Source organism: Ctenopharyngodon idella, chromosome 18 (genome assembly GCF_019924925.1).
Source record: "Ctenopharyngodon idella isolate HZGC_01 chromosome 18, HZGC01, whole genome shotgun sequence".
NCBI classification, from domain to species: domain Eukaryota; kingdom Metazoa; phylum Chordata; class Actinopteri; order Cypriniformes; family Xenocyprididae; genus Ctenopharyngodon; species Ctenopharyngodon idella.
The window spans coordinates 21,478,098-21,505,249 of record NC_067237.1 but is presented as its reverse complement, the minus strand read 5'-3'; the positions used below and the strand labels follow the sequence as shown (position 1 = coordinate 21,505,249).

General features: G+C 36.8%; 2 protein-coding genes and 1 long non-coding RNA gene across 5 annotated transcripts in view; 2 read left to right on the top strand and 1 right to left on the bottom strand.

Moving 5' to 3' along the window:
• pard6a (par-6 family cell polarity regulator alpha) overlaps positions 1-6,433 on the bottom strand; it is a 30,195-nt gene extending 23,762 nt beyond the window's left edge. Inside the window, exons 1-2 of the mRNA XM_051870925.1 lie at positions 6,228-6,433; positions 1,469-1,691 (exon numbers count right to left, since the gene is read on the bottom strand). Coding sequence (XP_051726885.1) covers positions 1,469-1,691; positions 6,228-6,290 — 286 coding nt within the window. The 5' untranslated portion in view covers positions 6,291-6,433. The remainder of the gene's footprint in view (positions 1-1,468; positions 1,692-6,227) is intronic.
• Positions 6,434-6,570: 137 nt separating this feature from the next.
• Positions 6,571-13,026, top strand: LOC127500053 (uncharacterized). Of its 2 annotated transcripts, none has more exons than XR_007926245.1 (3): positions 6,571-6,708; positions 7,663-7,775; positions 12,276-13,026. It is a non-coding gene; the product is annotated as an uncharacterized LOC127500053 (long non-coding RNA). The 2 variants fall into 2 exon arrangements; XR_007926246.1 differs by having other exon boundaries at positions 12,281-12,349.
• Positions 13,027-15,373: 2,347 nt separating this feature from the next.
• Positions 15,374-22,539, top strand: zgc:158868 (uncharacterized protein LOC791147 homolog). 2 transcript variants are annotated; one of them, XM_051871324.1, is made up of 8 exons: positions 15,374-15,464; positions 18,109-18,164; positions 18,253-18,435; positions 19,087-19,141; positions 19,270-19,457; positions 21,244-21,408; positions 21,549-21,659; positions 21,752-22,539. In XM_051871324.1, exons 3-8 carry the CDS (start codon positions 18,289-18,291, stop codon positions 21,863-21,865), a joined length of 780 nt encoding a protein of 259 aa, XP_051727284.1. In that variant the 5' UTR covers positions 15,374-15,464; positions 18,109-18,164; positions 18,253-18,288; the 3' UTR covers positions 21,866-22,539. The 2 variants fall into 2 exon arrangements, with proteins under 2 accessions (XP_051727284.1, XP_051727285.1); XM_051871325.1 differs by lacking the exons at positions 15,374-15,464; positions 18,109-18,164 and having other exon boundaries at positions 18,206-18,435.
• Positions 22,540-27,152: the final 4,613 nt, after the last annotated feature.

Sequence of the window (27,152 nt, the reverse complement as noted above, 5' to 3'; positions counted from 1 at the left end):
GTAAATGCTAAAATGTTATATAATGTTTCTTTTGTGCAAGATTAATGTTAAGTGGGAGATTTAGTAGTGATTAATGTTTTGTTATGCTAATTTAGAAGAGTTTCTGTGGTTTTTGGAGAGTTACCATCATGGTAACAAGTGGTGCATGCAGCTTGGTTTGAGAACAAGTATGTTAAATTCTTTATATTCCTGAAATTAGCAAGTTAGCATTTTCTGAATTAGCTTGTTATAGCTAGCTAAGTTTACACTAATAAAAATGTTTACATTGAGGTTATATGATAATTTTAACTTAAATGTATGAATTAGTGTACTCAAATATTTCAAGTAAAGAACATTTAAAATATATGATTACAAAATAAAAATCTGCCAGTTCTGCTTACTTAAACTTTGAATTTCTTTAAAACTTTGAACTTAAAAATTGAGGCCTCAAATTTTTTGAGCTTTGCAAACTTATTCAGGTTTACAGTGTAACACATTTTACCATGTTTACACCCTCATAACTCCACATATTTCCCTTAAAATCAGTTCAGAAAATGCAAAAAAAAAAAAAGCCTGCAGATTCAATCTGGCCCTATACCCATCATCCATAGCTGTAAGAGCTAGTTGAAACTTGATGTTCAAATAATACAATTTTCACATAACTAACATGCAATTTTAGATTCATTAATCTGATTTAATCCCTTTGCTAAATTAAATAGTTCCTTTTTGAGTCTTTTAAAACCAGGAACAATGGTGCTCAGTTTCTTTCACAGTGGATTAGAAAGAGTGGCGTAAACAAACAGAACAATGGAATAAAGGAAGGATGATTTGACATCGGGAAAACATTCCTAATAGAATTAGAGAAACATTTCCTCATTGCAGCGGTTCAAATTTAATAAAACTCATTGAGGCATTTAGAGTGATGAAGAAACGGGAGGGAGAGCAAGAGGGTTATGAAGATGACAGGAAGAGAATATAGACAAGGAGGGACAGGAAAGAAAGAGAGAGAGAGTGAGAGATGAGGGTGTGGGCTCATCACTCCTCCGCACCGCTATCAGACTCAGCACCTCGGGGCTGGCGCAGTGCCATCGCAGCCATGAAACCGAGATGGGCCCCGACTGGCACCATCTAACGCTGACGCCCACCCATCATAACATCTCATCATAGCCCATAACTGTACCCTTATGCACAACATTACACTGCTGGAATTACTTTTTATTCCCTCTGGAGTCAAATATGGGTAACAACATATGACAGCAAAAAAGATATAAAAATTTAATGTCTAACTCTCTCTTACACACAAACTGTTCATTGGTTCAGGTTCACTGCCCCGCCCCAAACTGACACGATTGGTTTAGCCAATCTTGTTATGATCAACCAAACAAACCGATTTCAATTCTGTTTGGAGAACTGACACACTTCACCTTTAAGCTTCAAAACAATATCAACCAATGACCTCATGCAATGTACATAAAGTTTAGCGACTCACCTCTCCTTTGAATGATAATTCGAAGCAGCGGATTGGCGGAGGACAGTGCTTTGTGGAAGTTGTCATCATTGTTAATTGGAAGAAGATCTCCGTGGATGTCGGCATATCCCAGCAGCACGTCCACTCCGGGGATTCGGTGAATTGTCTGAAGCAGTTGGTAGAATTCCTGGAAGCCCCCAGCTCCCTTCTTCTTCAGGGCAAACCTTCGGTACTCCGCCTCAAACTGCAGGACAAACATAATCATGTCAAATTATATCAATAAACACAAAATAGGCTCTTAATGAACAGCACTTAGCTTGGGATCACGACCCTGTAAGATTTGTTTGAAATGTTAGAAAAAATTTTATTAAAAACAATTCCAATTTCTGGAAAGATTTTCCCATCGAAACTGATTGTATGTTTACATGACAATGATGCACTAAAAACGGAAACGTTTTTCATGTGTGTTTTTTGCGTACAGATCCGCGAAAACGACTAAAAACGCTGTATTATGCTGCTAGGCCAGTAGTTGGCGATGTAATACGCATGTGCATAATGTAACCGTTTTCACATATTTGCGTTTTTGTAGTTTATACAGAGACGATAACGGTATCGTTTGCACTTTCAAACCTGTTTTCAAAAGTTTGCGTTTTCAGGCCCCCAAAACGCCATTGTCATGTGAATGAACAGCCAAAAATGCATACAGAGATTTAGTTGAAAACAGTTTTGTGTAAATGTGTAAACACTTGGACAGTATGACAACAGAGAAGTATAAAAATAGGTGAAAAAAAATAGGCGAAAAGTCCCCGAATGACCTACTACTTCCGGTGAGATTCTGAAGTGCGCATTCGATGGACATTTTACTATCCCATGAGGCCATGGGAGAGGATTTATGAATGGAGGTGAAGCGACATAACTGACGCTGGTAGGTCATGTGATAATGACAACATGGCGGATGTAGTACGTTCGGATTACATACTACCCACATTCATATACTTTTTTAACGGTCTCAAAGTAAGTTCAAATTCAAATGTAGTACCTATTCAGACAGTACGCGATTTCAGGACACACCGAGTGACTTGGGCATGCAGACACTTTCAGTGGCAGTTCTTTGTACCGATTTTACTTCCTCCTGCAGCTACAGAGTTGTTTGATGTGCACTTGCAGCTCTGAGGAAGCCATTAAGGTAAAAAAAGAGCAGTGAGGAACAAAGGGAGGGTCAATCTAATCAAGTGCTACAGATAAAGAGAAAGATGAGAACAATGGCATTAAAAAGCTGAGCTTCTCCAGACCACACACACTCTCTGAGTGGATGGGGAATTCATCTCAAGAGCTCAGCTGAACATATTGGACAAAATCTGTCAGATTGCTCAGTTTATGAGGAGGAATTGCATCTGGGCCAAAAGTTTTCTCCTTCATCCACTGAGAATAACTTTCATATGGAGATGGAGAATGCTAGTCCAAAACACGCAAGGTCATATTGTAGCTCATTTGAATAAGGAGTCATTCAGTAGGTCACAGGGAGTGTTCTTTAAGATGCCATGCTCCCATTCACAAAAACAAACAAAAAAAATGTTCCTGCAGTAGATAAGAATGAAGAACATTGTTTCTTACAGGCAGCAGGTGTGTTAAAATTTGACTATATAGAAATGCACAGAATTCTTTTAGATGTGATCAGGGACTGAAATTTTCAGACATTTGTTTAATCTTTTCTCTTTTTTTATACCATTGTGTTGAAGTGATCAAATGACTACTTTCATAGTCCAATCAATTCATGATGCATAAAATCAGGTCTTACTTTTTTCCTTGTTGAATATCCTCAGAAATATATGTTCTGATTACAGAAGTAAAATATTAATCTCCCAATTGCCTAATAAAGTGATTTTTACTTTTCCTCACATGTTGCGTAACATATTTGAATATATTCATCATCCCACTTGAAAACATTTCCATCACCTCCCCCTTTATAACAAGCATCAACACCTTTGAAATAATTGCCTTTGTACCAAAATGACATTTCAGCTATTATTCTATAATAATCTTACTTTTCAACAAATTGAGGTCAGAAAAAACATTAATTTGAGCTGTTATGTGGGATCACCACAGTAACCATAGCAATACAGATAAAAAGGCCATACCTGTCATACTTTACCAATGAAAAATTCCTCTTTGAAAAAAAAACATCACTATGAATTGTTCAACACAAACCTCAAACTACATGTTCACTAAAAATGCCTTTGCAATGAGTAAGTGATAGAGAATATGAGACAGGATCCATTAAGAGCTGGAAAAGTAGAAAAGAAAACAATTCCTACCAATTTCCTCTCAGGAAGAAAAGAGTGTCACAAAACACATTGCACAGCCTGTTATGAAAACCAAAACCTCATGCAGGAGGATTCAAGTGATTAAATTAGCCAGTTAAGGCAAAAATAATAATAAAAAAGACACTATATTACATCCAGGCCAGGAATCCTACTAGATGGCCCCTCTTTACTATTCTCATCTTTCACACACATCTATGCACTGCCCGCCTAACATTTCTCAAGGATGGAGGGATAATAAAACATATCCTACTCTGTTTGGCAGATTGTGGTTGAGGTTTTCCAATAAGTATACTGGGCACACTGACAACAAACAACTCCAATACACCAGAGGCCAACAATAAGTGGTCTGTGTCTTTAGTAATAATAAGAGGCCATGAGGTAAGTAATAAAATACATGAAATATTTTAAATATCAATACAACAGTAGTTGTAGCTTTTTTTCATGTTGCCTGTTGACATTCATTCATGCACAATCAGATGTAATCTACTAAAGATGGTTTCCTCCCATAATTGAGGCTTGTTTACACATCCGTATGGCCTGAGAGATCAACAGACATTGTTTATCACAATGACATTTTAATTGAGACAACTGTCAAATACTATTAAACAACAGCTGGTCTTCTAAAACAGTGGTTCTCAACCAGGGGCAGGGGCCCACTAGGGGCCCACCCGTAAGACCTTCGTTCATCTTCGGAACACAAATTAAGATAACTTTGATGAAATCTGAAAGATATATGACTCGTCCATAGACAGCAATATAATCAACACTTTCAAGGTCCGGAAAGGTACTAAAGACATTGTTAAAACACTCTTTATTCAACCATCTCTTCTCTTCCGTCATTATCCATACGCAGGTGACGCAGTAATCACAGTGAAGGCTTTAGTGTTTACGTAAAAATGCCGGCTCAGTATTGGCCAAAGCTGATCACGTGACCAGCACGACACATGCTTGTGATGATGACGCAGGAGCCGGCCAATAATGAGTCGGCGTTCTGACGTAGAACCTGGAAGCACTGGATGTAATCAACGTATGAGAATGACACAGAAGAGAAGATATTGTTGAATAAAGTCGTTACTTTTGTTTTGTTTTTGCGCACAAAATGTAGGTTGAACCACTGCAGTCACGTCGACAGTTTTAACAATGTCTTTAGTACCTTTCTGGACCTTGAAAGTGTTGATTATATTGCTGTCTATGGATGAGTCATATACATCTCGGATTTCATCAAAAATATCCTAATTTGTGTTCCGAAGATGAACGAAGGTCTTACGGGTGTGGAACGACATGAGGGAGAGTAATTAATGGCAGAATTTTCATTTTTGGGTGAACTAACCCTTTAAATGATTTAAAATAAGCAAAATCAACTAAAAAAATCTTTTTTTCCCCTAATAACTGTTGACATTTATCTAAGTTAACCGTTTATCTAGGTTTTTTTTCCGCGACCAACAGACCAATTAATATTTAGTCAACCAACTGAACCAAGCCTCTTCTCATCGACTAACGTTTGGTATGAGGTAGCCTTAAAGATTGGTAATACTTAGCATTTCACTGTTCACGGATGTATCACGAAATGAAAAATCCGAAGTTGAGCTGGAGCCGGCAGATTTGACAGAACGCTTTGACAGGGGTCGCTCCGCTCCAATCATAAACATTGATCCAGTCCGGCTTTTAGTGTGTGTTGCTTGGCTACACTCAAAGCTTGATGTTTTGGCTTCTTCTGGAAGAATTTTCACCAGCGGAGAAGAAATACACAAACTAACTGGTTAATAATTGTCTGAAACGTTAGATATTTAAATATTTATAGAGCAATAATATCGCTCACAATCGTTCTGTAGCACTCAACATAAGCAAGGTTATGATTACCTGTGGCCTCGTGCCAGCTGAATTCCAAACAAACAAATTGTTTTATTGCTTATTAATACCTGCTTATTTTAATTGAAGAAAAACAGGCGAATTTATCTTGGGTAAATACCCTGAACTAGCGTCTTATCGAGTTTATGTAGTAGCCTACACAGCTCTGCTAATTTGATTAATGCCTTTCAAATGCATCATTACGACCTGATTCTTCTTGGACTGCGGGATTCGGTTCTTCGTTATTGGTATGTAACATGCATAATCAATCAACAGGGCCCAATCGCCTCATTGCGCACGTCTGTATATTAGTAGGGTCCTTCACACTGCACCAGAACCGCATATCACATCACACGAACCGAACAGAGACCTGCTGTCATAATGATCCCAGCCAAACGCGCTCGTCTCGCGCCTCGTAGTCTGACACATACAGCACCATCAGCGTTTCTCTCTATGGATGGATTAGTACACAAACCCCTACCCTGATGCGCCGGATTGAAAACCCTCCAATTACGGGAACGCTCCCGTGGAGGGCTGCGTAAACAGCAGTGTTTACATACGCACGCTGTCAAACGCAGCCTAATGCAACATTTATCGGATTCACTTACTTTGCTCTTCACCTCCACCACACTCTCCTCGTTTTTCAACGGCGTCCTGTGATGCCGTGACATGTTTGCGGTATGTATATTCCCACGGGCAGTATCGCACTAGAGTGCCCCTAGATACTGGAGTCAGCAGCCAGAGATCGTGTGCGCAGCATGAGTGAACTGACAGTCGCGATCCGCAGTACTGCTTCACAGGCACGGACTGATTTGTTAGAGCCGTTCGCCCGGGGGTGGGCGGAGCTTGTGGCTTTCAATAACACTGACGTCAAGCGGACCGCCGTTAGAAGGCGTGGTCGTGCGTAATGTCACATGGAAGCCTAATGTTCCTTTGACTTGACCCCTCAGGGTGGGATATAAAAATTCCTCATGACTCAGTGACCTCATAGTGTTAAATGATATTAATAAACCACAACAAATGACGTCACGACCAATAAGAGAAGGTTCAGCAAAATTTCCTTTCTCCAGATCCTCAGAAAAAGATCAGGTTTGTTATGTGGTTTCTTGTGTCTTTCTCCCTGCAGGGGTTGCATTGGAAATCATGAATCTTAGGGGAGACTGGGGCTAGTTGTCACATTTCGTATGCCAGCAAATATTTCTCAGCGAATGTTTTTTGAGTCAATTTCTATATTGGCACATAAAAGAAATATTAAACACCTTTTGTAAAATAATGATTCAGTCATGGGGCATGTTGTCCCACTTTACGGGCTAAGTCGTCACAATGAAACCTTCCTTTTAACACCTTATAATAAGCTTTAAATAAAGTAAAATAATTAGGAAAAATGGAACAAATAGCAAAAATACCAAATTTGACCTTGTGACAACTTGCCCCCCAATTGTCCAGCACAATTTTCAAAGGCTCCCCATATGAAGTAAGACATTTCCTCTCTTATTTTTTGCTATAATAATGTCAAAGCTGCTTTTTTATAAACAGAAATGGGGAAACAAATAGTTAATGGGGAAAAATATATCTCAAAATCATTTAAAATTCATTAATATTAATTGTATCAATTTTAATATTCATTTAAATAATTGGAAGTCCCGTTGGAAGTTTGCTGAGGCCCCCTATTGGTCCCGGCCCCCTGGTTGAAAACTGCTGCTTTAAAGTGTCTGTCTGTTCTCTCAGTGAATGATTTAATACCAGAACTGCTATAATTATATACATGTTCCTTTATGTTTCGGAGAAAAGCACACCTTAAGGTTTAGAAAATACTAGAAATGAGAGAACTTTGTACATGTAAGCATTTCTGTGTACTGTCAACAGATTATAAAACTTGCATAGAGAAACTATTAACACAAAGCCATTTGTGTACAAAAATGTGACATTTACTCACTAGATTTCCCCCCTTGTTTTTCCCCCATATTTTTCCCTTTACTCTATTTGAGCCGCCGGTCTTAATTAAACCTTCCCTTTCTTGTGTTTCCCTTGTTGTGTGTCCAGTCTCTGCTCTGCACACCCTCTCCACGGGCCTCTCTCCAGCTCAGATGATGATGGAAAGCAGAAGAATGCCGGAATGTGGAGGGAGATGATAATCCTGGTTGCTCATCGCAACGGTCAGTACTTTGATCTGCTCTGCATTTGGTCTAGACCCAACAATTTCCTGGAATATAGCATAGAAATTAAGTTTGAATACATGTGTGACTCAGCTGATTTGGAAAAGTGGGGTGTTTTGGACAATCTTCATACAACATTTTTAAATTCTTCTACATTTGATTATTCTTGGGGACATGAAATGCCTGGAGAATTTTCAAAAATATCTGTCTGACACCTGACTAAGTAGGTAAAGTTATCTCCTCTGGTTCATCCATGTACTCATACTTAAAGTATTTAACCTGTCAAACCAGATGTTTGTTAGATAAGTACCTGCTGAGGCTTGAGGTCTGTGGAGTGACGTTTCGCATGAGAAGCAGAAACTCGAGAAGCAGTTTAGAGTAAGTCGTCCTTTCTAAAATGACTCACTGTAATCGTATATCACCACAGGAAGACACGTATTACGCGTCACAGAATAACAGAGGTGGAGGTGATGGGAGCTTCAAAATACAGAGAGTCAGGTGGTAAACCTGGAGCTTACTGTTTAAACAGGTGAATGGGTCCATTATACTCATCCACCAAGTATTAGTTTCTAAAACAGGGCTATTTAAGTTTGTAGTTGCTTAGGTGATGGATGCTTAAGAATGTGGGCTATTCAAGAGAGGTCTGGTTAGTACAAGCTGATAAGATATGTAATACTCCCACCTCTGCTCTTCATCAGGCCTCATATAATTGAGGAAATAAGAGGTGAAACTGAACTTGAATTATCATAAATTGTTGTCATCATGACCTGTTTTGTTTTTTGTTTTTGAGAGGGAGAGAGAGAACAGAAATTATGTGGCAGACGATTTACTAATTTTCTGTAATCTGTCAGCGAATGGCTCACAGTTACCTTCTTGATCTCAAATGAAGCAGGCACCATCACAAGAATATAAAGATATGCAGTACAAATTATGTCCTTTAGAGTCATTTTAAGCCGGATATAGCCAGTCGGTTTAGATAAGTGACTTTAATATGAAAAAGTAGCCTCCTAACCGAATAGATCTTACTCGCTCTCTCACATGAAATTACATAGATGTCTCATACCTCAGTCATGTCAGCAGAATGAGCAAACATGCCGATCATACCTGTCTGGAATCACAAGTATTTTTTTGTTCTCTGACCACGCACTGAATTATTCAACTCAGGTGTTTACATCCCTATTGTACCGTTTTAGTCTACTTGAGAGTGTGTTCAAACAGAATGATCATTTCAATTACAAAGAGTCAATGCACGACTGTTTTCACCATAGATAATAATAAGAAATGTTTCTTGACCAGCAAATCAGCATATTAGAATGATTTCTGAAGGATAATGTGACACTGAAGACTGGAGTAATGATGCTGAAAATTCAGCTGTGTGGTCACAGGAATAAATTACATTTGAAAATATATTCAAGTAGAAAAAAAATAAATAAATTACTATACTATATATATATATAGTAGTAATATTTCACAATGTTACTGTTTTACTGTATTTTTGATCAAATAAATGTAACTTTGGTGTGCATAAGAGACTTACCGACCCAAACTTTTGAACAGTAGTGTAGATGGTGTGACATTGGACATGTGACGAGAACTCTGTTCAGAACAAAAGCAACTAACACCTGGTGAAATTGTACAAAATAGCGTTCTAGCTTGAAACTAAAATAAATAAATTAAAAAATTACATTTAAAAAAAAAAAAAAATGTACCACTTTGTGTGCATCTCTGTATACAATAACAGCATGAGCCGTGGTGTCCATTTAAAGGGTTAGTTCACCCAAAAATGAAAATAATGTCATTAATTGCTCACCCTCATGCCGTTCCACACCTTCGTTAATCTTCGGAACACAAATTAAGATATTTTTGTTGAAATCCGATGGCTCAGTGAGGCCTGCATAGCCAGCAATGACATTTCCTCTCTCAAGATCCATTAATGTACTAAAGACATATTTAAATCAGTTCATGTGAGTACAGTGGTTCAATATTAATATTATAAAGCGACGAGAATATTTTTGGTGCGCCAAAAAAAACAAAATAATGACTTATATAGTGATGGCCGATTTCAAAACACTGCTTCAGGAAGCTTCGTAGCATTAAGAGTCAGCGTGTCAAATCAGTGGATTTCAGCAGTTTGGCGGTTTGACACGCGATCCGAATCATGATTCGACACGCTGATTCATAACGCTCCGAAGCTTCCCAGTATTGAATCTGACTCATTCAGTCATTAAACCGTTCAGAGGTGTTATTAAACTCCAAATGAACTCCAAATCATTTTTTGGTTAAGTCCGACGAACCAAGAATTGTTAGTAGTAATTAAAGATATATTTGCAGTTTTGTTGTAATAAATGTTATAAAAAAATAATTCAAATAATTTACAGTACGTTAAATGTGGTCATTGTTTAGAGGTTTAGAGGTTGAATCAGTTGTCAGAGAAACTTAAAGGGGTCATGACCTTCATTCTGATTCTCTGTGCAAGGTGTGTAACATGGTGGGTCCACAATCAACACAATATATGGACAGGCAGAAATATTCATAGAAAACAGATTGACATTGATGTGGCACAAATACAGTCAGTATGACTACAATGGCAGCATCAAATTAATCAAATTAGTAATGTAATCTATTACATTGCACATTGAAGGTAATATAATCTGACTACTTTTGGATTACTTTTCGATTACTTTTGACCTAACTCGTTTATCCAGTGATTTGAATAGGATAATCTTGTACCATATTGACGTAAAAATACAATGAGAATTTTTTTTAAATTTTTTATGATCAACAACATGAAGTGCATTAATTTTCATATCACGTCAGGGTATCTCAGACTGGGGTTCGTGATGGAACTGCAGGGGTTCGTGAGTTTAATGAAAAGCTATTAAAGTCCCCCTGTGGAGAAAATCAAGTTTTTAATGCTGTGTTTGTCTATGTGGTGTTTTTAACATGCTTTAAGACAAACCATGTGCAAATTCATCACTCAACACCATTACTGAGTATTTTCTCTTTAAATCTGCAGTGATCTAAAGACAGTTTCAAAAATGCGGTTTGAAATCACTGATGTTTCATGCATCACAAACTACCTTAACCAATCACGTCAAGTGCCAGCGGGCTTTAGCATATCATTAACCATGACCACTCTGAAGCAAGGGAGTGTCAAGAGAAGGTTAGCCCGGTATATTTTTCTGTTGGTATGAAAAATTGGGTAGATTTAGCAATATAGCGGATGTATGATGTATATTATGATGTATACCTCAAGTTGTTCAAAGCGTTTGTAAGGATGCTGATTTTTTTTTTTTTTTTGACTCTGAGATGATGGGAACATGGTTTGTGTAACATTAGCAACACATTATTAGCTATTTGATAACGTGGTCAAGCAAAAGGCTAATCATATTAATTACTGTTATGTGTCCGGCATTGTAAAAAGCAATACTATTGTGTGAGGCAAGGGTGTAGAGTTACAGTTAAGGGTTAGTTCACCCAAAAACAAAAATTATGTCATTTATTAATCACCCTCATGTCGTTCCACACCCGTAAGACCTTCGTTCATCTTTGGAACACAAATTAAGATATTTTTGATAAAATATCTTAAAGGCCTGCATCGCCAGCAATAACACTCCCTTTTTCAATGCCCAGAAAGCTACTAAAAACAGTTCATGTGACTACAGCGGTTCAACCTTAATATTATAAAGCGACGAGAATACTTTTTGAAAAATAACAAAAATAACGACTTTATTCCACAATATCTAGTGATGGCCGATTTCAAAACACTGATTCATGGAGCTTCGAAGCTTATGAATCATTTGTTTCAAATCAGTGGTTCAGAGCGCCACTATTTTGTTATTTTTGGCGCACAAAAATATTCTCATCTCTTTATAATATTAAGGACTACCACTGTAGTCACATGAACTGTTTTAAATATGTTTTTAGTAGCTTACTGGGCATTGAAAAAGGGAGTGTTATTGCTGTCAATGCAGGCCTCACTGAGCCATCGGATTTTATCAAAAATATCTTAATTTGTGTTCCAAAGATGAACGAAGGTCTTACGGGTGTGGAACGACATGAGAGTGATTAATAAATTACATAATTTTAAGTTTTGGGTGAACTAACCCTTTAAAGCTATTTTAAGGCATGAAGAAATTTTTTTCACAGGAAAAAATTTTAAATATGTCATTTTGGTGATCAAAGATGGGAGTCTTTAAGGGAGTCTTTAAGTAATTAAAAAATTACATTTTTTTAAATTAAATTAAATAATTTTAAAATAAAAACAATCAAAATTTACTGCCACTGTGAGAATATCATGTAATCAATAAAAAAGTAACTGTTGTGTGGTTATGCGTATTAAAAACATAATATAATCTAATTACAAGTACTTCATTATTGATGCACTGTATATTTTATATATATATATATATATATATATATATATACAGACTTATATTTATATATATATTGAAGGATATTTTATATGTGCCATTTGAGCATCGTTTGTTGTTCTCTCAGTTTAGATTCCCAACACAGCATGATGGGAACATGAAGTCTTTCGTGGCGCTCCAGACATGGAAATGACGTAGTAAGTATAGACCAGCTTTCATTAATGTTTGATGAGGAAGAAGGCTGGTGATATTTTTAATACAGGGACACTCAGTACTGCTAAAACTGTTCATGCACCAAAGATACGCTCGGACGTACAGGTTGTGAGGAAAGAGACGTGGAATGTTTGTGTGGGTTTTCGAGGTGTGTGTGTGTGCGTTTATGTGTAAGGAATGCTGCCAGACTAGCTGGTACACTTCGCTTTGAGGACTCTACATTCCCCTGGCTCTCCCACATCCCTCAGCAGGTTACCAGACCCATGCCGCCAGCCGTCAGCCTCTCAGCTGCCTACCCAGCATTCCACAGGCTTTAGCTTAAAGAAAAAAAAGAATTCCTGGCATGGTATGATTGGCCTCTAGCTTGAAGCTAATGCCCTCTGTACTGTCACACAACTCATACGAACAGGCCAAGCGACAGGGAATCGCTGACTAGTCATGACATATGCGTATTTGTTGCGGGAAATTTAAGGATGCCCACCTGTGCATGACCTGAACATGTAGTCTCGATTTACTATATTCCTCTCTGCAGCTGTTTTGAATTATTTTTTGGCTTTCTGATCAATAAGTCCTTGCCACCTTCCCAGACTGGCATCGTTTTAGTCAGTATGATGGAGATACATTAATATTGGCCACTGGCCTCCCATCTGAAATCTGAGAGCTCAAGCTGGAATGTGAGACGTCACCTGGTCACCATGGTTACGTGTCTGTATCAGCTGCTCTTTGTCCTAGTTTGAGAGGACGGGCTGTTTTGTGTTTTTCTCTGTTGTGAGTGCTTGTGAACAGGTATGAGAGTGTCTGGGGCAGTTATAGTCTGTTTTGTGTCTCTTTTTTGTTTGTGTGTGATAAAAGATCAGTCAGATGACCTTGAACTTGGAAAAAAAAAATGTGTTAAAAAAGTTTACTTGGTTCCATATTATTTTACACAGACAATTGTTCATTCAGGCAGTGTTTTTTAACAATTTTTTTTTTACCCTGGTGACATAAGTAATTATGTTCTGCCACCTAGTGGCCATAATGTCTAATTCGATGTACTTCTGCAATATACTGTCAGCATCCTGATTAGAATGTTCTGTCAGGAAAAAATTATAATAATATAGACAGTTCCTTAAATCTGCTTTAACTTTTTGCAAAGATTTTAAACATTTTTTTCATCAAATACCACTTTTTTTTTTTTTTTTTCTTGTTTAAAAGGGTTAGTTCACCCAAAAATGAATTTTTAGTCATTAATTACTCACCGTCCTGTCGTTCCACATCCGTAAGACCTTTGTTCATCTTCAGAACACAAATTAAGATTATCCCCCATAGAAAGCAATGTAATTACCACATTCAATGTCCAGAAAAGTAGTAAAGACATCGTTAAAATAGTCGACGTGACTACAGTGGTTCAACCTTAATGTTACGAAGCGACGAGAATACTTTTTGTGTGCAAAAACAAAACAAAAATAATTACTTTATTCAACAGCATACGAGAATGACTGGAAAGAGACGAATTTGTTGAATAAAGTCATTATTTTTGTTTTGTTTTTGCGGACAAAAAGTATTCTCGTCGCTTCATAACATTAAGGTTGAACCACTGTAGTCACGTCGACTATTTTAACGATGTCTTTACTACTTTTCTGGACCTTGAATGTGGTAAGTTAAGTTATGTTGCTTTCTATGGGGGATTAAAAAAACCGTCGGATTTCATCAGAAATATCTTAATTTGTGTTCTGAAGATGAACAAAGGATTGGAACGACATCAGGGTGAGTCATTAATGACAGAAATTTCATTTCAAGTAAATCTTGTTTTAAAGATGTGTGGACATTTTTACTGTAAAACAAGACTAAAATACTGACTTAGAAAATGTCAACATAAGGGGCCGTTCACATATCGCGTCTTTTCCGCGCGAAAAATTCTCAACTTTTCAGAAGGCCGCAAGCCGCAGGTCATGTGACAAGAACCAACCGATCAGCTTCGGGCTTTCCGTAACAAAACATCGAAATCTCAGCCAAACAGCTGATCATAGCTGTACAGGGTAGTTTTTATATCTAATCTCCATAAATATATCTAGTAGCAAAGCTAATGCAAGGGCTAGAAATCAATTTATCCTTTGCTGAAACTTCCTACTCCTCGTAGGATGGTTGCATAGCAACGACAGACGCCGCGGGAGCGCAAGCGCTTTGGAAAGAAGGAGAAAGCGGTGCGGCCGCGCTTTCCACGCGTTTTTATACGCGATAAGTGAACGACCCCTAACAGTGGCATTACATTGACGGAACCTGCATGTTCTGGAAATAGCTGTTAGCTAGTCTAGCTAGTCTGAGAAGAAAAGGCTTTTATAGACTCAGGGAGGGACACAGTAAGCGGCGCCATTTGTTAAATATTTACTAAACTTCAATGTTCTGATCAAAGCGTGGAAAACACTTTTCCAGTTGGTTCACCAGTTGGTCCGATGCAAATCTTTGGAGAAACACAAAGAGGAAAACCATTAAAAAATGTTTTCGAAATTATCCGCATGCCTTTAACCTTAAAGGTTTGTCCTTGTTTAGTTTTACTAGTTTTCTTTAGTACACTGATAACATGACGCACAATGATGTATATCAAGATCTTATCAACATTTCTGCCACGTGCAGTTGCATCTGGATCATATTTCATTTGTAAGTCATTGTGACACTTAAAACTAGTTTTGCTTCTGCAGCTCTGCTGTTGATAAAGGGTGCATTGTGACACATGACACGAGATACACATGTGTAAATCATGTACAATTTATGCAGACATACATACATCTCCTAAAATGCAACTAACTCAGCATATGATCACAACTTGGTGAGAGATTTACAAGCAAATATGATTATTAATTTAATGGCTGATATGCCACCTTAAATGAATTTTATTATAAGAAATTGATTATGTATCCTTTTGGTGTTGTTGCTAATATTATTGCTTATAAAACAATGTTCTATTTTATCAGATGACTAATATTATAAAGAGTTTTGGTGAAAGTCAAGCTGAGAAACGAAGGCCTGAATCTGATCATCAACAATGCTGGTTTGATCCAAAAACAGGAAAAGGATGGTGGAAGTGTGCAAAACTAATGTTGCAGGATCCCTGCTTATCACAGAGGTGAGTATATCTTAAGATAACTATGTAATGTTTAGTCAATATGTAAACACTATTCATATTGTTTACATATTCAGTTAATATACAGTATAAACCTCTGTATAACAAGATCTGTTCACTTTCACAAATTGTGTAAGATAGAAAAAGTCTGTAATTCTCATCAAGGCTGCATTTATTTTATTTAAATACAGTAAAAATGGTAATATTCTGAAGCAATATTTTTGTAGATACCATGATATTTTTTTTTCAGGATTTTTTGATGAATAGTAAGTTTTAAAAAGCATCATATTTTAAACATTGAGACATTTTTTGTAACATTATAAATGTTTTATACTTGTTCTAAACTTTTGAAAGGTAGTTTATTTTTAAAAAATATGAGTATATTTTTTCTTACCCCATTAGTAATTTTCTAAAATTGTTTTAAGGATAAAGCACACTATTTTGTTAAATTCATGCTTAAAATAAGAATTATATATATATATATATATATATATACACACAGGTGCTGGTCATATAATTAGAATATCATCAAAAAGTTGATTTATTTCACTAATTCCATTCAAAAAGTGAAACTTGTATATTATATTCATTCATTACACACAGACTGATATATTTCAAATGTTTATTTCTTTTAATTTTGATGATTATAACTGACAACTAAGGAAAATCCCAAATTCAGTATCTCAGAAAATTAGAATATTACTTAAGACCAATACAAAGAAAGGATTTTTAGAAATCTTGGCCAACTGAAAAGTATGAACATGAAAAGTATGAGCATGTACAGCACTCAATACTTAGTTGGGGCTCCTTTTGCCTGAATTACTGCAGCAATGCGGTGTGGCATGGAGTCGATCAGTCTGTGGCACTGCTCAGATGTTATAAGAGCCCAGGTTGCTCTGATAGTGGCCTTCAGCTCTTCTGCATTGTTGGATCTGGCATATCGCATCTTCCTCTTCACAATACTCCATAGATTTTCTATGGGGTTAAGGTCAGGCGAGTTTGCTGGCCAATTAAGAACAGGGATACCATGGTCCTCAAACCAGGTACTGGTAGCTTTGGCACTGTGTGCAGGTGCCAAGTCCTGTTGGAAAATGAAATCTGCATCTCCATAAAGTTGGTCAGCAGCAGGAAGCATGAAGTGCTCTAAAACTTCCTGGTATACGGCTGCGTTGACCTTGGACCTCAGAAAACACAGTGGACCAACACCAGCAGATGACATGGCACCCCAAACCATCACTGACTGTGGAAACTTTACACTGGACCTCAAGCAACGTGGATTGTGTGCCTCTCATCTCTTCCTCCAGACTCTGGGACCCTGATTTCCAAAGGAAATGCAAAATTTTCTTTCATCAGAGAATATAACTTTGGACCACTCAGCAGCAGTCCAGTCCTTTTTGTCTTTAGCCCAGGCGAGACGCTTCTGACGCTGTCTGTTGTTCAAGAGTGGCTTGACACAAGGAATGCGACAGCTGAAACCCATGTCTTGCATACGTCTGTGCGTAGTGGTTCTTGAAGCACTGACTCCAGCTGCAGTCCACTCTTTGTGAATCTCCCCCACATTTTTGAATGGGTTTTGTTTCACAATCCTCTCCAGGGTACGGTTATCCCTATTGCTTGTACACTTTTTTCTACCACATCTTTTCCTTCCCTTCGCCTCTCTATTAATGTGCTTGGACACAGAGCTCTGTGAACAGCCAGCCTCTTTTGCAATGACCTTTTGTGTCTTGCCCTCCTTGTGCAAGGTATCAATGGTCGTCTTTTGGACAACGTTCAAGTCAGCAGTCTTCCCCATGATTGTGTAGCCTACAGAACTAGACTGAGAGACCATTTAAAGGCCTTTGCAGGTGTTTTGAGTTAATTAGCTGATTAGAGTGTGGCACCAGGTGTCTTCAATATTGAACCTTTTCACAATATTCGAATTTTCTGAGATACTAAATTTGGGATTTTCCTTAGTTGTCAGTTATAATCATCAAAATTAAAAGAAATAAACATTTGAAATATATCAGTCTGTGTGTAATGAATGAATATAATATACAAGTTTCACTTTTTGAATGGAATTAGTAAAATAAATCAACTTTTTGATGATATTCTAATTATATGACCAGCACCTGTATATAAAATTAACAATTCATTTATCTTGTTTTAAGGATGTTTAGATATTTTAAAGGTGACATAACAAGCCTCTAAGAAAGACAGTCGATTGACAAAACTGATTACTCAACTCATTTCTTGTGTGGTTCGCATGAGCAGCTTTAGCAGTTTAACATGTATTTCCACATTTGTTTGTGTTTTAAAGAACAACTTCATGCTGAAAATGAAACTGGATGGCGTTCTTGAATTCATTCATTCTTATGAAATAAAGTATAATTTATTAACAATATAGCATCTAAAACGTTTAAACCTATATGTATCTGAGTCGAAGAACTTTGTTGTTGGCCATAAATGAGTCAAACTTAAACGAGAGAAAATCAGATAGACAATTTCTTCCCTTGCATTTCAATTAATGTATGGTAGCAGAATGACAATGAGACACTGAAGACATCTGAAATGTTACCTGTTTATCTCAGTTTAACACTGCATGTCTCATTTGCAAAGATTCTTTGCATAAAACACCTGCTAAATGAATAAATGTTTTCTCTCTGTCCAGGAAGAAGAAGGCTTTGTAGCCTGGGAGGGACTAAGAAGCGTAAGCGGTGACACGTGGTAAACATTCATTACTCCATAATACCATAACACTCCCACACATCCAATACATAGACACTAACATACATATACATGCCTTCCATTGTAGATGGAGTGCAGGTCGCAGATAAGCCTCTGACTGATAATGGCATCTAGAATATGTGACAGTGTTCTGGTGACTGGATCAAACCGTGGAATTGGACTTGAGTTGGTTCGCCAGTTGGTTAATTCACCCTCGTCTCCATTTCAGATCTTTGCTGGTTGTAGAGACCCAAATGGACCAAGAGCACAGGTAAGAAGCCGTGATAACTCTATACAGAAAGGTTCAATTAGTTTACATGAGTTAGTTCATTAGGTAAGTTAATGATAATTATTGTTAATTCATGTTTGTTTATAATATATAAACTAATTTTAGTTACAATTAAAATTAATTTATACAACTTAATTATTATACGTAATTATATTATATAATTTACTTAATTCATATGATTTTAATTATATACAACAACTTAAAATTTTAAAAAATTCATTTAGATTAATAAGTAAATGTACTGTTCATGATGATGCCAAATGCTAATGTTAACAAATCAAACCTTAAAGTAAAGTGGTGCTGAAACCGTAAAAAAACTAGATATTGTCAAGATTTTCGCTTAATTAATGCCATTGTTTTGATTGATTAAATTCAGTCATGGCCAGTGTACTATGTGTTATATGAAAAACATCTCGATATTTGTTGAACTTTGTACTGTCTATTCCAGTTTTACAAAGACAACATACTGTAGATGAGTCATTGTACCACTGAAACGAGTTGGGTAACCCAGCTGTTCCTGTCCTGCATATATAAAGTGAATTGTGACATTTAATTTGTGATGTGTCATTTTATGAAGGTGTATATTCCTGAGATATGTAAGTTCCTGAGAAGCACGTCTATCTTGTCTTCCAGGAACTCCAGGAACTAGCTCAGAAGCACCAGGATGTGATCACGGTTGTCCAACTGAGTAAGAGATTCATAATGAAATAATAGATATTGCTGTAATTTCATGGTTGATTCATGGTTCTGTTCATTAGGACAGTCATTGTCTCATAGTAAGCTAATATAATGTTGTTCTACCTCATTTTTCAAAAGACACTGATAGTGTAACTAGTATCACAGAGGCCTCAAAACTGGTGGAAGCCAGGCTAAATGGCAGAGGCCTGAATGTGATCATCAACAATGCCGGTGTGAACATCCCAGGATCTCTAGCAGAGACAGGAAAACAGGAGATGGTGGACGTGTACACGACTAATGTTGTAGGACCCATGCTCATCGCAAAAGTGGGTGAACCTTCAACACTGCAACAAATGATTTTCTTACTTAGTAAATTTGTCTTGTTTTTCATCACAAATATCTAAAAATACATATATAAAGACATGTTTACTTGAGAAGGAAAATTATTTAAGATAAAATTTATCAAAATCAAGTAAATTTATGCTCAAAACAAGAAAAATATCTGTCTATGGGGTAAGAGAAATAATATTGTTTTCCCTTTGAATGAAGTTTTTTTTTACCCCACTTTTTCTTGTTTTGAGCGTAAACTCTTGAATTTGAACATTATTTTTCAGAAAAATATACTTGGGGCCCTATTTTTACAATCTAAGTGCATGGTCTGAAGAGCATTGCGCAGGAGCACTTAGAGCGTGTCCGAATCCACTTTTGCTAGTTTAACAATGGAAAAAATGGTCAGTGCACCAGGCACATGGTCCAAAAGGCTTGTACCTAGTATCTTAATGAGTCATGGGTGTGTTTTGGCCGCAACGTGCAATAAACTCGTCTCCTATTCCCTTTAAAAGCCAGGTGTGCTTGCGCCATGGCGGATTGTTATTTGCATGGTGGAATATAGACACACTCAACCTGATGAGTCAGTTTAAATAAATTTTTTAATATTTGCCATGTTTGTGTGCTGCTGCTCAGCCCTGTGTATGTAACAAGCAGAATGCACGCACATTGTGCACCCGCCTATATGCGCATATTACTAACACGTCTTTTCAATAACAAAATAAATACTGCACCATTGACTTTAAACCAGGTTTTTGTTGGTCAATAGCACAGTCATTTTCAGTTGCCTCAAAATAGCAACATGCCAACAATGTGCCTGAACACACCTCGTTTTCAGACCAGCACGCCCATGGGCGAACAGATGGCCATGAGTGCATTTGCTATTTAAACAACATAGGCGCAGGACATGAAAAAGATACCTTTGTCAGGCTGAAACTAGCAAAAAACATTTGCGTCGCATTGCTCCGGGTGTATGATTTTGCTTCTCAAATAAATGTATCCTTATTTTAAAGTGTCCCTATTATGCTATTTAAAGGTTCCTAGTTTTGTTTTGTAGGTCTCCTACTATAGGTTTACATTCATCCAAGGTCAAAAAACACAAATTTTCTCATAATATACATTGCACATCACCTTATTTCTCAAAGATTTCTTTCAAAGATTTAGTCTCTTTAAACCCCTCCTTTCCGCAAGCTTCCTCTGCTCTGATTGGTCAGATGGTCCAGCTGTTGTGATTGGTCTACCACTTATAGCGCGTGTTTGGAAACAAAATGCCTGTTACCATATTTGAATTTCAGCTCTGGAAGCTTCCTCAGCACTTGATACACAGTGGCGTTGGTCTTTCCATATCAATTCTAGCACGAGTCCTTCTCCTTTTGAAGTGCATGCAAAGTGGATTCGCAGAAAACAGCATCTTCCCAATATGTTGACAACACGAACCAAACTCTTCCAGCCCTGAGCTACAGTGTTTGAGGGCAGGTCAAAGCAGACAACATTTTGGCTGGCATTATGCAAATTTATTACATTGTTACGTAGGTGGTATGTAACAGGAAGTGAGACTGGAATTGCTGACTTGTTTCGGCAGTTCAGAGTTCAGTTCTGTTTTTTTTTTCTGTTAGGAGACAATAACTTTGATCTTTATAACTTTGCAGAACTTTTTGAAAGGTAATATGCGAAAAAGCATAATAGGGGCACTTTAAGAATATTTAGATATTTGTACTGGAAAACAAGAAAAAATATTGAGTAAGAAAATAAAGTTTTGCTATGAAAACTAATTCCTTTTTTCAGAATTTCCACCCACTCCTGTGCAAGGCTGCAGCTCAGTTTCCCCATCAGACAAGCATGTCTTGCAATAGGTCGGCTATCATCAATGTGTCCACACTGCTGTCATCCATCACCAGATGCCCTGAGAATTTCTCCATGTCTCCAATGTACCCCTATCGGGTCAGCAAGGTACGGTGCTTCTCGAGGCTTTTACTGTTATCTATAGTCAACAAAACGTGAACGTTTTTTAAGTAATGTTAATCACAGACTTTATTTTACTCTTAAATCACTATTAAAACTACTACGTCATGACTGTTTCTTAACTTCAGGCTGCACTGAACATGTTAACTCGCTGCTTGGCGGAGGATTTTAAAAAAGATGGCATTCTAGTTATGGCACTCCATCCAGGATGGGTCCAGACAGAAATGGGAGGCCCACAGGTAATAGTTTCCAAATGTGTTTTTATATTCATCTCAGTGGTTTACTTTCTTTGGCATTCTCACATTTGTCATTTTTGTCGTGGCACCCTCAGGCTTACCTGACGACAGCTGAGAGCATCAGCGGTATGATGAAAGTCATCACAAGCGTTACCGAGAAAGACAGTGGAACTCTTTTAGATTGGGAGGGCAAAAACATCCCCTGGTGATTGCACAACTCATCTTGTGTGTGTCGTTTGCACATCATAAGTTTGACATGTACTTCCACATCTTTGTCTGTCTGCGGTTTGTCTGTGAATTTTTTTCATCTAGTGTAAGACATGAGTTGTTATCTCAGTGTAATGCATGTGAGGAAGATCTCATAAAAACAGGTTTCCTATGTTTCGAAATTTTTCCCCTAACTGATATTTGTATTACAGACTTTCCAAATTTAGTATCAGCGATTATAATAAGATTAGCGGTGAGGCAATAAGAGAATGAATAAGTAAAAAAAAAAAAAGGAAGATGAGGAAAAGTTAAAAGACAGAACCAAATGTGACAAAGCCAACCACAACATGCCCTTCCTCAAATCAAATTTCCAGTAAGGACAATAAAGTTATGTTCAATAACAAAGGAATCATGGGCTGTAAGAGCCACTCAATGCCATGGTCTGATAATTAGTGAATATTTGGTAAACATTAACATTATAGTCAATCATTCAAAAATCCATAGGTCCAGTGCGCCCTCTAGTGTTAAATGAGTGTAGAGCAATAGTTTTCAACCTTTTGACCCCAAGTCCCCCCTTTGTCCAAGACAATATGTGAAGGTCCTTCTATTTAAGATGATATGTACTTTGTTACGTTTGTTGTAATAAAAATAAACTCTCTTTCTATACTGTATATAATGTTAGTTTAATGTTGTTATCTTTTATTTCATTTTTAGTTTGTTTAAAAAAATCAAAAGGAAATATATTGTCTACATGAAGAATATTAAGTTTATTTTAATAGCATTTTAATTATTTATTGAAATCTATCTACACAAGGACATTGTCACAAAAGCAATATTTAAAGGGTTAGTTCCCCCAAAAATGAAAATTCTGTCATTAATTACTCACAGGTGTGGAATGACATGAGGGTAAGACCTTCGTTCATCTTCGAAACACAAATTAAGATATTTTTTTATAAAATCCGATGGCTCAGTGAGGCCTCCATTGACAGCAAGACAATTAACACTTTTAATGCCCAGAAAGGAACTAAAAACATGTCTAAAACAGTTCAACCTTAATGTGATGAAGCAACGAGAATACTTTTTGTGCGCCAAAAAAAAAAAACGACTTTATTCAGCAATATCTAGTGATGGGCGATTTCAAAACACTGCTTCATGAAGCTTCGAAGCTTTATGAATCTTTTGTTTCGAATCAGTGGTTCGTAGCGTGTATCAAACTGCCAAAGTCACGCCCCCCAGTGGTGAACCATTGAAAGTTTGAAACACTTATGATGTAACGAAGCCTCGTTTACTGAAATCATGTGACTTTGGCAGTTTGATATGTGCTCCGAACCACTGATTCGAAACAAAAGATTTGTAAAGCTTCGAAGCTTCATGAAGCAGTGTTTTGAAATCGCCCATCATTAGATATTGTTGAATAAAGTCGTTTTTTTGTTTGTTTTTTTTTTGGTCGCACAAAAAGTATTCTTGTCGCTTCATAACATTAAGGTTGAACCACTGTAGTCACATGAACTGTTTTAAATATGTCTTTAGTAACTTTCTGGGCATTGAAAGTGTTAATTGTCTTGCTGGCAATGCAGGCCTCACCGAGCCATCAGATTTTATGAAAAATATCTTACTTTGTGTTCCGAAGACGAACGAAGGTCTTACGGGTGTGGAACGACATGAGGGGGAGTAATTAATGACAGAATTTTCATTTTTGGGTGAACTAACCCTTTAACTATTGAGTCCAAGTCCAGTTACACAAATGTTTTAGCAGTTTTTTGTTTGTTTCAAAGTACCAATTTATGTTTTGTTTTTATTCAAACTTTTTTTTATATACTTTTATTTTTATGGGGGAAAAAAAGCCTCTAATAGGCTGCTTAATGTCAGATTTTATTGTGACAACTTACCCCATGCGTTGCATGATAACTGTCATGAAAAAAAGTTTTTGAGATTACCCCTTGACATTACATAAAGTTCGATACTGTCTTTTTTCATGTTTTATATTAGCAAGACTGTAAACTAAGAACGTAATCAAATAAAACAAAACCAGGACATCCATAATAGATTATAAGACTTATGTTAAGTTTAAACTCGGTTCTAAGATAACTGTAAGTTTACTCTTACTGGTAGGCTGTGATTGACACACTAATGGCACTTGTTTAAAGATAAAGCAATCAATTAGTCTGACAAAAGAATCAGTCATACGAGGTTACAGATTTCGATTAGCTTGGCATTGTGTGAAGAGATTCATTGACATGTCTGGCTGTTGTTAGTTGAAGAGAGAACTAACTGACTGTTGATTTTTCATTAACTATCAGCTGCCTCATGACTTTACTCCTCTGGTCCTGTAAAAACAAGGACAGGAGGGTTTATTTTTTTTCTCTCGGCTTTGAAAGTAAAAGAGGTGGGCATAAGCAGACGCCTCAGGACAGCGCGAGCACACGCTTCACGCGCTGCTCGTTTATATTAAACACAACATTAACTTGTTTACGTCACGTTAACGCTTATTTCTTCGCACGGGATTCAGTCGCCTGGACAGTACTCCTCAGGTAGGAACCTCGTAGTGGATCAATATAGTTTAAATGGAGAATGTTTGTTTTTAAGAGAGTATATTTTTTAATAATTAAAGTATGTTTTGGAAATGTCAATAACATTTTAAAGTAACAGCTTAATTATTTAATCATTTCTACTTGGAAATATTTACTTGTTTTGACGTGAGGCAGCTGTGGGACGTCATTTCCCATCGTTAATCATTTGTCGGTTGAAGAGGATTTTTGCGCCAGTCTGGGATATTCCCGATATTCCCAGCCTTACGCCCAAATTCAAATAGCGGTTGTCATGGAAACCGGTCGTGCCTGGTTGTGAGGGGACATTGAAAAGGGGATGTGCTTGGGTCTGGACTATGATGACTGTAGGATTCTTTTATGTTGTTTATGTGAAATATATGAAATGTTCTTCAAATAACTTGTGAATTGTAATGGGGAAACCACCAGTAAACTAGCCATTTGACGTGATTTTAACCTTTCAACATTGCACTTTTCTGTAAATAAATCAACCAGAATGGTTTATCATCAACTATGAGCACTTTGGCCCTGTGAACTCTCTTAAAACACTTTTCACACTATTCTAATTTCTGTACAATCAACAAATGAGATGATGGACATGACATTTTAAAGGGTTAGTTCACCCAAAAATGAAAATTCTGTCATTAATTACTCACCCTCATGCCATTTTAAATCCGTAAGACTTTCGTTCATCTTCAGAACACAAATGAAGATCATTTAAAGTAATCCATGTGACTCCAGTGGTTTAACCTCAATTTTGTGAAGCGAAACTGCTTTGGTTGCGCAAAAAAATCATAATAATTTACCATTTTGTTTACAAAATGTTAATCTCCAACGCGCGTTCACGTAACAGCGTCTGCTCTCGTGTCAACACAACACGCATGCATCGTGATGCTCTCGTGAACATGAGTTGGAGATTAATATTTTGTAAATAAAGTGGTAAATTATGTTTTTGTTTTGCACAAACAAACTACTCGCATTGCTTCATAAAACTGAGGTTAAACCACTGGAGTTACATGGATTACTTTTAGCATGTCTTTATTACCTTTTTGGGGCTTGAAAGTGGTAGTTGCATAGGCTGTCAACGGAGGGACAGAAAGCTCTCAGATTTCATTTTTGTTTTTAAGATGAACGAAAGTCTTACGGGTTTGGAACAACATGAGGGTGAGTAATTAATGACAGAATGTTTCATTTTTGAGCGAACTAACCCTTTAAACATTTTTTTTTGGAATAAATTGTCTCCTTTGTCTAGCTAATAAGACTAATTTCATATCTATCATTTTATGTATTCTAATTAAATACTCAAATATTTTCACATTTCTTGCATAATTTGACTAAATTACAGCTTGATTGGAAATGACGGACAAAAAAATACTGGTAATCAAGTACACCTTCTGGGAAAAAAATTGAGTAGACCAAGTGTTTTGGAATTTTTTTTTTTTTTTAAATCATTTATTTTCAAAAATCATTTTCACACAATAAATATTAAAATGGTTTGTTTCATTTTTATATAGCAATGATTTATAACCTTATTATATTTTCATAGATTATTCATAGGATTTCATAGAAATTTCAGGCTTAGGACGAGAGTAAAACAATAAAATCTGTACGTGAAAGGCATGGTAAAATGTTTCACATATTGCATAGCCTCCATGAGTATTTAGTACCTCGACAGAATGTGAAATAGCTGCAGCTGAAGTGCCGTGTTACACTCTTATCACTTATGAAAGAATTTTACACAAAAATGCACATTCCAGAACAACAGTTACTGCCGCCTCCTGACTGCTTTCACATGTTTTATTCTGTTTTGCCTCATTTTTTCTTTTAGGGATTGAGGATTGCATTTAGTTGACTCCATTTATAGAACAGATTGTTAACAATTAACTATAACAACTATTTACCGAAATCTAAAATGTAGCCATTAACAATGTAAACAAAAAATTAAACTCAACCCCTCAGACAGAATGCAGTGATTTTAATGGGTTTTCTCAATGGGCTGCTTATACAAAATCACAGTGAATAGTATATATATATATTGAAATTGCTGGTCAAAAGTATTAACTGAATGAATTACAGCAAATACATTAATTTGGTTTAATGTGTAATTGAGGATACAGTTGACTCTCAGTTACAGTTTTTTTCTCTCTGTTGATCAAGCAAACCAGAAGGAAGTGTTTTGCCTCTGGGGATTAGCTCTCTATGTTACGGTCAGCTACACACATTCATTCACTATGAATATCTATACACACAGAGTCACAAGAGCTATTTTCCATGCCTTGATGTTATAGGAAGCACCTTGTCAAATTTTTCAATGCTGCAATATATTACTTACTATATTAAACTATGTGTCTTTCATTTACTGTAGAGCCGTGTGCTGGTGTTGCGTGTCAGTGTTTTTGGCAGTTGTCCGCACAGGCTTTATCTTTGACCTCAGTCTAGTAGTGGTCAGCAGAAAACAAACAGCCGTGAGAGGGAAAAAAACAGAGGTATGACACATTACATGTAGACACATGGCTTGAGCCATGTTTTACTCTCTGAAACTGAAGTAGAGGTATTTTTTTTTCTTCTTTCAGTTTGTTTTTCTCAGGGTTTCTAGTTTCCTCCACAGTCTCTATTGACTATGTCACACGTCTGCTCTCTGCTAGCATTTTATCTCTATTACAGTCCCACAGATTCCACTGACTTACACTTTAAAGCAATAGTTCACGCATGATTTGGTTTTGTGTTCTGAGCTTTTAAAGAA